The 11,038-nt window shown below is 43.4% G+C and overlaps 1 protein-coding gene across 4 annotated transcripts; it reads left to right on the top strand.

Moving 5' to 3' along the window:
• The first annotated feature begins 337 nt into the window (after nucleotides 1-337).
• RBBP9 (RB binding protein 9, serine hydrolase) lies at nucleotides 338-9,490 on the top strand. 4 transcript variants are annotated; one of them, XR_014832889.1, is made up of 5 exons: nucleotides 338-450; nucleotides 1,663-1,705; nucleotides 3,029-4,550; nucleotides 6,276-6,741; nucleotides 7,415-9,490. XR_014832889.1 is itself a non-coding variant. In XM_085004554.1 (5 exons), the coding sequence occupies exons 1-5, from the start codon at nucleotides 352-354 to the stop codon at nucleotides 7,639-7,641; spliced, it is 555 nt and encodes a 184-aa protein (XP_084860680.1). In that variant the 5' UTR covers nucleotides 338-351; the 3' UTR covers nucleotides 7,642-9,490. The 4 variants fall into 4 exon arrangements, 3 of the variants coding, with proteins under 3 accessions (XP_084860680.1, XP_003483948.1, XP_084860681.1); XM_085004554.1 differs by having other exon boundaries at nucleotides 3,035-3,134; nucleotides 6,656-6,741; XM_003483900.5 differs by having other exon boundaries at nucleotides 3,029-3,134; nucleotides 6,656-6,741.
• Nucleotides 9,491-11,038: the final 1,548 nt, after the last annotated feature.

The following is an 11,038-nucleotide window of genomic DNA, read 5'->3' as shown; positions in this document are numbered from 1 at the left end:
GGATTCCAGAAGTCCTCAATTAATACAATGGGTTGTGTTTTGCTTCTTTGGGTCTAAAACACACTTTTCTATAGGAAGATCAGTAATTCTAGTAAAGAGATAACACACCCTGTGCATATCACAACTCGTCGTAAATAAGGGGAGGAAATGAGGACGCCAGTAAGATGCAAGTGAAAGGTTATTTACGTCTGACGGAAACTGGCAAAGTCTGCCCATGACCGCGGTGTGCGGTAAAGGATCAGAGAATACATAAATGCGCTCTAGCAACCTGGAACTACAATTCCCAGAAGGCCACGGGTCAGCCTTCCCGGGACGCAGCCCAGGCTCCCGGCGCGCTGGTCCGCTGCGCTCATGGCTTCGCCCAGCAAGGCGGTGATTGTCCCAGGCAACGGTGGTGGCGATGTGGCCACTCACGGCTGGTATGGCTGGGTGAAGAAGAGGCTGGAGCAGGTAGGAGACGCATCTCGCTGCGCCAGGGAGGTTAGCCTGGAGCTGGAGGGGCCGGAGGACTGAAGTTGGCACGTGTGTCCCCTCCTTACACCGGCCCCCTTCTGCAAAGCCCTGTGTGTTTTCATTCCTGTTCCTGCTCCCCTGTCTTTAATTCTACAACTAGCAGTCGGTATTGCGGTTGCTAAAACTGCCTGGAAGCCTTCTGCGAGGGCTCAGAGTACCAGGCACCACCTCTTAAACTGGAGCCGAGCCCCCTCCCCGTATTTCCTACGGGTTCAGATATGGAACTTCGAGATAATTCCACATCTATCTTCTTTGCTACCTTCCTAGGATTTTTAAAAATTTCAGTGCGTAATATTAATATGTACTAAGGGTGTATCAGATATTTCTGTGCATTATGAAGCAGAATGTAATGAAGACCTGATAATCCATAAACAAACTGAAATCTAGAACAGTACCAATACCTTCAAAACCACCTTGGAATGCTCCCCCCATCCCATTTCCTTGCCATTGGAAATTTTTTTCATTTGCTCCTCTTCTAGAAATTAATGAACTTTTGCAACCTATGTATGTATGCTTTAAGCAATGTATTGTTAAGTTTGGCTTCTTTGTGAGCACTATAAAAATGGCTTCTTACTGTAGAGTGTCTTGTGCATCTTGATTTTTTTTTTTTTAAAACCCTCTTCCTTAATCAGGCAATAAGACTGCTTTCTGAGTTGCCAACCCTCTAGAGCTCCAGAGTGGGTCTCTAGTATAAAATCCCAGGCTTGTGGCTGAGAGCCATGGCCAGAGCTACAAACCAAAAGGTTGGGGCTGGAGCTGTCCAGGAGGATGGGATCTCCAGCTTTGTGTATCATGTTTCTGTACCACATTTTACCTACTCCCTGGAGCACAGTCTGATTGGCTCCAGGTCAGTTTGTCTAGAACCTGTTCATTCATTCTCTCCCTATAGGTATATGCCAGGGGTGATAATAAATATGTAGAGATCTGCAGAGCTGGCTGGATAGAGAACTACAAACAGATGGAGCTTATGAGGCAGGATTGTTACTCATATGTAATCCTATAGCACTTAATCCACTTTATTTCATAATAGAAGCAGATACTTACTAAACTGATAAAGATCGTTATCAGGTGTCACATTTCTTATTAGCAATGTATTAGTTGTTATTAAGCTCTTTATTATAGCTTTTTTTTCCCCTCCTCATATCATAGATACCTGGTTTCCAGTGTTTGGCTAAAAACATGCCTGACCCAAGTAAGTTTTTTAAACGTGTTTTTAAAAATCCTCCATATGTTGGGTTTTGATCTTGCCATTTTCTGGGTAGAGAAGAAGAATATCTTAGTAGAGAAGCCAAAGGGAATACAGACCTCAGAGTGAAGGATGGCAAGTATCTGGGAGAGGAGGATGCAAACCAAAACACTATAGAAAATTTGAGTAAGGATCAAGAAGAGTGCTTGGGCTCAGTGAAATTTAATTTTCAGCTTTGGAAGCAACTTGATCTTCCCTTCTTCAAGTCAATTTTTTTTGTTGTTGTTGTTGTCTTTTTTTGCTATTTCTTGGGCCGCTCCCATGGCATATGGAGGTTCCCAGGCTAGGGGTTGAATCGGAGCTGCAGCCACCGGCCTACGCCAGAGCCACAGCAACGCTGGATCCGAGCCGCATCTGCAACCTACACCACAGCTCACGGCAACGCCAGATCGTTAACCCACTGAGCAAGGGCAGGGACTAAACCTGCATCCTCATGGTTCCTAGTTGGATTCGTTAACCACTGCGCCACGACGGGAACTCCAAAGTCAAATATTTTCAATTAGAATTTCTGGATGTCTCGAGGCAGAGGTATGACAAAAACTTTATAGCATCTCAATGAGATCCTAATATTTAAAAAATGTAACACTGCCACTTTTGTTCTGAATAAGCTTATGACTTGTCTCAGTAATTTCCTTTTTGGAAAGAAAGGATGGACGTGAACTTGAGAGACAGTATTGTCAAGAGATTTTGGAAAGTTTTGCATTAGAGCTTCAGAGTTATATCTTATTATTCTTTAGTACTTTCTTACAAAAACATGGTAAAAAAAAAAAGTAAAAACAAAACTCTTTACCAAAACTATAGATTTGAGTCTTTCAAACAGCAGTACAGGAAACTGGCTCTGTTGGAGTTCCCATTATAGCACAGCAGAAACGAATCCAACTGGAACCACGAGGTTGTGGGTTTGATCCCTGGCCTTGCTCATTGGGTTAAGGATCCGGTGTTGCCATGAGCTGTGGTGTATGTAGGTCGCAGACATGGCTTGGATCTGGCGTTGCTGTGCTCTGGCGTAGGCTGGCAGCAACAGCTCTGGTTAGACCCTTAGCCTGGGAACCTCTATATGCTGCAGGTGAGGCCTAAAAAAACAAAAGACCAAAAAACAAACAAACAAAAAAAACCCTGGCTCTGTTAAAACAGCCCCATCTCCTATTGTGGTCCTGCAGTTTGAAAAGTCCTGACCCGCTGAGTCGTCCTCTGCTGGAAAGGTAGGGCATCATTAGACTAAGACTGTCCCTATCGAGTGACAGGCTCTTTCTTTCCTCTGAACCTGAGTCACAGCCCGAGAGAGCATCTGGCTGCCTTTCATGGAGACGGAGCTGCGCTGTGATGAGGAGACCATCATTATAGGCCACAGTTCCGGGGCCATTGCGGCCATGAGGTGCGATACTTGTTCAGTTGTCACCTGCCCTGTGGGCTCCAGCCATGCTTGCTTGCAGAATACCTTGGGCATATCTTAAGTTTCCACTGCAGAGGAAACAGTGCTGACCTCAACAGTGGTAATGTAATCTGTTCTAATTCCTTCCTGGTTTGGTGAGCGGATTAAGAACGTTTTTGCTTTTATTAGGGTACAGAGGATCCTTTAAAAACATAAATGCCTCTAAACCACATCAGCTTCCCATCACCCTCAGAAGAAATTCTCCGCCTTCAGGGCCCCCACTCATCTGTCCCATCTCCTCTTCACTGCTCCCTGTCTGGGTTCCAGACTTCCGTGAAGTTCCCCAACATGTACCTTCCTTAAGCCTGTGCTCGTTGTTGTTATGCCTGGGACTCTGTCCCTAGATACCTGCGTGGCTTTCTCTTCTTTAAGTCTCTGCTCCATGTCCTCTTCCAGTGAGACCTTCTGTAATCACTCCATCTGAAACAGCAGCCTCGCCCCATTGGATCTTATCCCTTTATATCTTATAAGCTATAGATCTTTTTACCATCCAACATTCTATTTATTTCCTGCCTGTCTCCTGCCAATTGAGTGTAAGCTCCATGAGGGTGGGACTTCATTCACTCTGACGCTGAAACCCCCATGCCAGGCAGAGTGTCTGGCATATGGCAGGTGCTGTCCCAGCCTCAGCCCCCAGTCCTCAGGCTTCATGGAAAGGTCCCTGCTGCTTCCATTAGAACATTACATCTCTCTGGGAGTTCCCTTGTGGGACAGTAGGTTAAGAACCTGGTGTTGTCACTGCAGCAGCTTGGATCACTGCTGTGGCTCAGGTTCGACCTCTGGACCTGGGAACTTACACATGCCATGGGTGCTGCCAAAAAAATAAATAAATAAATAAAATCACGTCTCTCCCTTTAGGCTTATAAGCCCTAGAGGGTGAGGATTTAGCTGGCTGAATAAGCCTGTTGGGTTGGGTTTCTTCCTTATTTGCTAGGCTGGATGACAAACGATTATAGTTTCCGTGTAGCCTCTTGTCCCAAGCAGTCCCTCTGGATGTCGTATGAATTGCTTGTCAGAGCAATCTTGCCAAATTCCATAGCTTTTCAGCCACGAGAATAATGCTTTCCGACATGGACCTACAGAATGTGTTCGTTAGCTGCCAGGGGCTGTCTGGAAAATGAAGAAATCCCTTTATGCTGAAAACTTTACCAGCTCGGGGCCAACTGAATTTTTCTCAGGCCACTGGCTAGTAACAATGTTCCTTCTTTTAAAGACTCCTGAAATTTATTGTGCAGGATTGTCAGCAACCTTCTAAAAATTAACTTCTAAAGTTAAGGTGAGGACTTCCTGTCATGGCACAGCAGAAATGAATCCGACTAGGAACCATGAGATTGTGGGTTCAATCCCTGGCCTTGCTCAGTGGGTTAAGGATCCGGCATTGCCATGAGCTGTGGTGAAGGTTGCAGACAAGGCTCAGATCTGATGTTGCTATGGTGTAGGCCGTCAGCTGTAGCTCTGATTGGACCCCTAGCCTGAGCACCTCCATATGCCATGGGTGTGGCCCTAAAAAGCAAAAACAAACAACTACATAAATAATAAAAAATAAAAATAAATAAAGTTAAGGTGGGCCAGGAGAACACTAGATGCCAAAACCATGGGGTGTAAGATTGTAAGGGAACAGGATATTATTGACAGGATCGCCCCACAGATTACTTATTCATCACACAGGGGAGATTGTGTCTTTACAGTGAGGAATCTGAGGGTGTCACTTAAGTCTTCTGACAGTCTCACCAGCAATGGGACCAATTGGCATGTGCCCCTGGTGAAGGAGTGGTCAGGATGCAACATTGCCTCAGTCTGACCAAGGAAACAAAGTCAGTTTACAGGACAAAGTACAAGAGAACTGGCCTAAAACTCTTAAAAATGTCATTTAAAACAAAAAATTTATTTTTACTTATTTATTTACTTATTTTGCCTTCTAGGGCCGCACCCGTGGCATATGGAAGTTCCCAGGCTGGGGGTCTAATCAGAGCTATAGCCGCTGGCCTGCACCACAGCCACAGCAGCGAGAGATCTGAGCCATGTTTGTGATCTGAAACCATAGCTCATGGCAACACTGGATCCTTAACCCACTGAATGAGGCCAGGGATCGAACCCGCATTCTCATGGATACTAGTTGGATTCATTTCCACTGCACCACAGTGGGAACTAAAACAAAACATTTTGAAGTGACTGAAGAGTCATGAAACCAAATGCATGATCTTTGATTGGCTCTAGGGTTGAAAAGCCATGTCATAGAACCTTCTTGATACAACTGGGAAAATGAATACAGGTAATATTACTGTCCCAATGTTAAATTTATTAGGTGTAATAATGGTACTGTAGTTACACAAGAGAATGGCCTTGTTCTTAGGGGATACATGCTGAAGTATTTCAAGGTGACATATAGCAAAATTAGTGAATCTAGGTGCTTGTTCTTCTTTCTTTTCTGTATTTTGAAATTTTTCAAAACCAAAGGTTGGGGAGAAGTTTAGACCTGGGAGTAGAACACCAACCCCGGTCTTGCCTGGCACAAAGGCTCCTGGAACCGCTGCTATTGTATGTCCTTCCTTAGCTTGGTTTTTGCTGAGCAAGGGAACTGTCTACACAGTTATCCAAGTGTCTACTTGCTGGACACTGTACCAGGTGCCGGGGTCACAAAAATCAAAGCTCAGACCTGCCCTTAAGGGATGCCCTTAGAGGAGGCAGATAAAATACAACACAAACAAGTAACAGTGCAGTGTGGAGAGTGCATAAAAGAGGCACAGTTCTGGGATGGTACAGTCACTTGCATCTGTCCCCTGGGTCGGAGGAGGCATCATGCCTTAAAATGTAGATTCCCAGGCCTCACTCCTGAATCAAATCCTCTGGGCTGAGACTGAACCTGGGACCTACATGTAAGCCAACCAAGTATGCAGACATGTTCTAAACGCAGATCAATGCACACATCAAAGAGAATGATACACATTCTATGTTCATTCAGAAAGAACGACAGAGATTTAGACTACGTTGAAAAATGAGTGGTGGAGTTCCTGTCACGTCTCAGCAGAAACAAATCTGACTAGTATCTATGAGGACATAGGTTCAGTCCCTGGCCTCACTCAGTGGGTTAAGGATCCGGTGTTGCTGTGAGCTGTGGTGTAGGTCGAAGATGTAGCTTGGATCTGGCATTGCAGTGGCTGTGGTGTAGGCCGGCAGCTGCATTTCTGATTCTATCCCTAGCCTGGGAACCTCCATCCACTGTGGGTGCGGCCCTAAAGAGACAAAAAAAAAAAAAAAAGACTGGAGACTCAGGTAGCCCTGTTGACGTGATGAACCACAGGGCTTGTGGTTCTGCAGGCTCCTCGCTCTTTTATATACTTACCTCAGCTGCTTGTACATGTGCTTTCTGTAAGCTACATCACATGAGTTTTTAGGTGGCTTACTGACTTTCTGGTCATCAAATTTGACCTAAACATCAGCTGACTACATTTCTCTCTCTCCAGGTATGCAGAAACCCACCGAGTGTATGCTATTGTGTTAGTGTCTGCCTACACATCCGACCTGGGGGATGAGAACGAGCGTGCGAGTGGTGAGTCTGAAGGCAGAAACCCTGGGAGAGCCCTTTTTCCAGATCCAGGGGCCGCGGGCTTGGGTAATAAAACAGCACTGTCTTCCAGCAGACTAACAAACCTAATAGCATGTGAGAAATACTTACCACTCATCTGTATTTACTAATTTTTATTTTATTTTATATACATTTTTTGCTTTTTAGGGTTGCATATGGAAGTTCCCAGGCTGGGGGTTGAATCAGAGCTGCAGCTGCCAGTCTACACCACAGCCACAGCAACAAAGGATCCGAGCCGCATATGTACCTACGCTACTGCTCACAGCAACACTGGATCCTTAACCCACTGAGTGAGGCCAGGAATCAGACCCATATCCTCATAGATACTAGTTGGGTTCGTCACTGCTGAGCCACAGTGGGAACTCCATTACCCCTCATCTTTAGACAGAAGTTAGGACTTGGAGAGGTGGTAGACCACCTTCTAATCCATAGTGTGGAACTGAACCCTAGGGCCCCGTTTTTGAGCCATATCCTCTCACCTCACTAGTAGCTACCGTATCAGACCCTACAGATTTGAAAACCAAAGCAGGGCTTCTGACTCACACGTAGGCTCTGAGTCAGTGTCTCTGCCATGGTCTCCCTAGAATGGCTCGGGTGGGGATGATCCACGCTCACGGGTTGTATGTCTTCCTCGCAGGATACTTCAGCCGCCCCTGGCAGTGGGAGAAGATCAAAGCCAACTGCCCTCACATTGTGCAGTTCGGCTCCACCGATGATCCTTTCCTTCCTTGGAAGGAACAACAAGAAGTGGCTGACAGGTTGGAAGCCAAATTGTACAGCTTCACTGACCGCGGCCATTTTCAGAACACAGAGTTTCATGAACTGGTTAATGTGGTCAAGTCCCTGCTGAAAGTACAAGCATAGACGGGACAGCTCCTGCTGTTCTGCTTAATAGCACAGGAGCAAGCAATGACCAGGTGAACAGACAACAGTCATCTATTGTCAGATGATTACTGGGCACACAAAACAAATCAAGTTCCAAAAAATGCCCAAAAGACACGCAAGTTTCAATGTTCAAATTAAATCACAAACAGCATTTTCATTTTCCTGAAATTTGTATCTCATGTTGCTGTGACCTAAAACAGTATTTTTCCCATTTGATAAGGGACATAGGGCAGCTTCACCACCCTTATCCATTCAGGTTTCCTGATCCCCAGTCCAGATTAAATTAAGTAGGTTTCATGTTAGATTGTAGGAGTTGTTCTTTCTCTGACATAAAATGTTTTTGTTTTATTGGGGAAAGAAAACATGACCAAAGGTCCAGAGTGTTGGCTAGAACTCAAAATAGCTGCTGTTTGGAGCTTGCCCAGGATATCAACCAGGCCTTTCCCCTTTGACACCCTGACCCCTCGTCCTTCAAACATGCCGAGAGTGATGTGCAAGGATGCTGGGGCAGGATCTGAAAGGTCAGGTGGGGATACAGCTGACGAAGACCGGACTGCTGAGGCTTTGGGCAACGTGGAGAACTGCTGGGCCCTGACTGAATTGTTGCCATGTGGGAGTTTGGCAAGATACTGCCAGTTTTCTGATTTTACAAGGATAAAACTTCATACTGTGGTTTTTATATTTAGGTACTATAAGAGTACATATGTATAATCCATATGTACACAAATTATGTCCAGGCCATAGATATATGGGTTATGTTAGTTGGGAACTACAGTGTGAAGTAAAAATCTGCAAACACTGCAAGACACAAGAAGTCCCAGCCAGCCATCTGTGGCCTCCGCCGTAAGTAGAGGTGCTTAACTTAGCCAGATGCTTTAAATGACTCACTATAAAGCCTGAGAAAAGTCTGAGAAATGAACGTCATGTCAAAGGATAAAATCATGGGAACAATTTGGGTTTGTTACAAAGTCTTAGATATTTTTAAAAATCATCTTTCCATTCCTCAAATTGTGTTCTGTAAAGAGTTCTGCCTTTCAGTGTCCATGTTCCTTTAGACCTCTGTCAGCACCACCGCATGATTTTTCTTCTAGTCCTACTCCCGCAAGAAAAACCCCTTTATCATTTTCCGGCATTTTTGGCTATGGTCCCCAAGTGTTCCCTCAAACAGTTCCTGGTGAATCTGTACCTGACATTTGCTACAGTAATGTGAATTCCCATGCTGTTTATACCTAACAAAGATCCAAAGCCATCATTTTAACCTGAAAAAATCTTTTGATTTCTAAATGTGCTCAATACAGGTCAGCAGAAATTCTCTGCATTTCTGGCAGTAACTATTGTAGGAGATGGGAATTCTGGTCAGGATGGTGTGGTGGATGTCTCCTTTTTACTTTATATACCTGGAGATGATTGGAATTTGTTCCACTGAATGTGTATTACTTTTATCATTACAAATAAAGATTTAAAACGGCATATTTGACAAGTTAGTGAAAAGTGTAGTAGATAAATCAGTTGAATAGTTTTCTTAGCAAGGCTGTTTAGCATTGATTTGACCAAGCCTATAATCAAAGTTTGATTCTGTTTGAATTATTTGGAAGTAGTAATTGCTCTACTTATGCTCTGCCTTGTTTTCTGAAGTCCTTTAAAAAAAAACTATCAACCTACACAAACAACAGTTTGTAATACTTTGTCGCGCTCTTCCTCTGTAGAACAAAACCAAATACATACAACTGAGAAGTAATTTTATTATTATTATAATTAAAGTATAGTTGATTTACAATGTTTCTTCAAGTTCCATTGAGAAATTTGATAAAAATATATTTGATAAAAATAACTTGAATGTAGAGCTCTGTGACTGATGCGTTATGCTGCCCCAGTATGGTAGCTGGTAACCACAGGGGAGCTGTCAATGAAAACATTCAGTTCTTCATTCACAGGAGCCACATTTCAGGTGCTCACCAGCCACAGGTGACTAGTGGCTACCTTACTGGACAGCAGATATAGAATATTTCCATCCCAATACAAAGTCCTATTGGACAGCACTGGTCAACGGCACGTGTTATAGTCTTGCCTCATCCAGCACCAAAGTAAAAATGACTCAACTTGAAATTACTTTTTTTTTTGGTTGCACTGAGGGATTGAACGGATTGAACCTGAGCCACAGCTGTAACCAGAACCACAGCAGTGACAATGCTGGATCCTCAACCCACTGAGCCATGAGGGAACTCTGAAATTACTAATTTGCTTAGTTGATCACCATAAAAATTATGGCTCCATATAACGTACTCATCGTCAAACTAAAGTTGGAGAATTTCATGGAAGAATCCCACATGAAAAGTTCATTTCAACCATCAAATCATGGGCTTTCATGATTCTGGGTTTGACTACAGATCATTATAAAACAGAGAAAGGCCTTGATAGACTAACTCCAGGGATTATCTCTTTTCAGGTGAGCAAAATACCTTTCACTAAATGGAAATCAATTGTAAGGATTAAGACTTCACTGACAATTTGATTTTTTGGTGGTGTTACGAGTCTGAAGCCCCACAATTTTTTGTCAAAATTTACTCTTATAGGGTGAATATGTAACTATTATCAGAGGTGCTGTTATTATCTCTTTCCTTCTTCAGTTAATATTCAGAATGAAAAGTTAAGGGAAAAAAGTTTAAAGGGGCTCTTTATTCTCTTAGGCAGGGAATATTTTTAAAAAGATTTTTATTTTTTAAGATTATTTTTTATTATAGTTGATTTCCAATGTTCTGTCAATTTCTGCTGTACAGCAGTGACCCAGTTATACATATATACTCCTTCTTTTTTCTCATATTATCATGTTCCATCACAAGTGATTAGATAGAGTTCCCTGTGTGTACAGCAGGATCTTATTGCTTATCCACTCCAAATGCAATAGCTTGCATCTACTAACCCCAAACTCCCAGTCCATCTCACTCACTCCATCTTGGCAACCACAAGTCTGTTCTCCATGTCCATGAGTTCTTTTCTATAGATAGGTTCATTTGTGCCATATATTAGATTCCAGGTATAAGTGATATCACATGGTATTTGTCTTTCTCTTTCTGACTTATTTTCACTTAGTATGAGAATCTCTAGTTCCATCCACGTTACTGCAGATGGCATTATTTGTTCCTTTTTATGGCTGAGTGGTATTCCATTGTGTATATGTACCACATCTCTTAATGCATTAATCTGTGGATGGATACTTAGGTTGTTTCCATATCTTGACTATTGTGAATAGTGCTGCAATGAATATAGCAGTGCATGTGTCTTTTTCAGTGGAAGTTTTATCTGCATATGTGCCCAGGAGTGGGATTGCTGGATCATATGGTAGTTCTATATTTAGTTTTCTGAGGTACCTCCATGC

Source organism: Sus scrofa, chromosome 17, assembly GCF_054392235.1.
Source record: "Sus scrofa isolate SSC_HxYL_T2T_F1_AM1 chromosome 17, Sscrofa_HxYL_maternal_Yorkshire_Landrace_v2.0, whole genome shotgun sequence".
Taxonomy (NCBI): Eukaryota; Metazoa; Chordata; class Mammalia; order Artiodactyla; family Suidae; genus Sus; species Sus scrofa.
The sequence above is the reverse complement of the archived record's forward strand: the minus strand, read 5'-3'. Positions and strand labels throughout refer to the sequence as shown.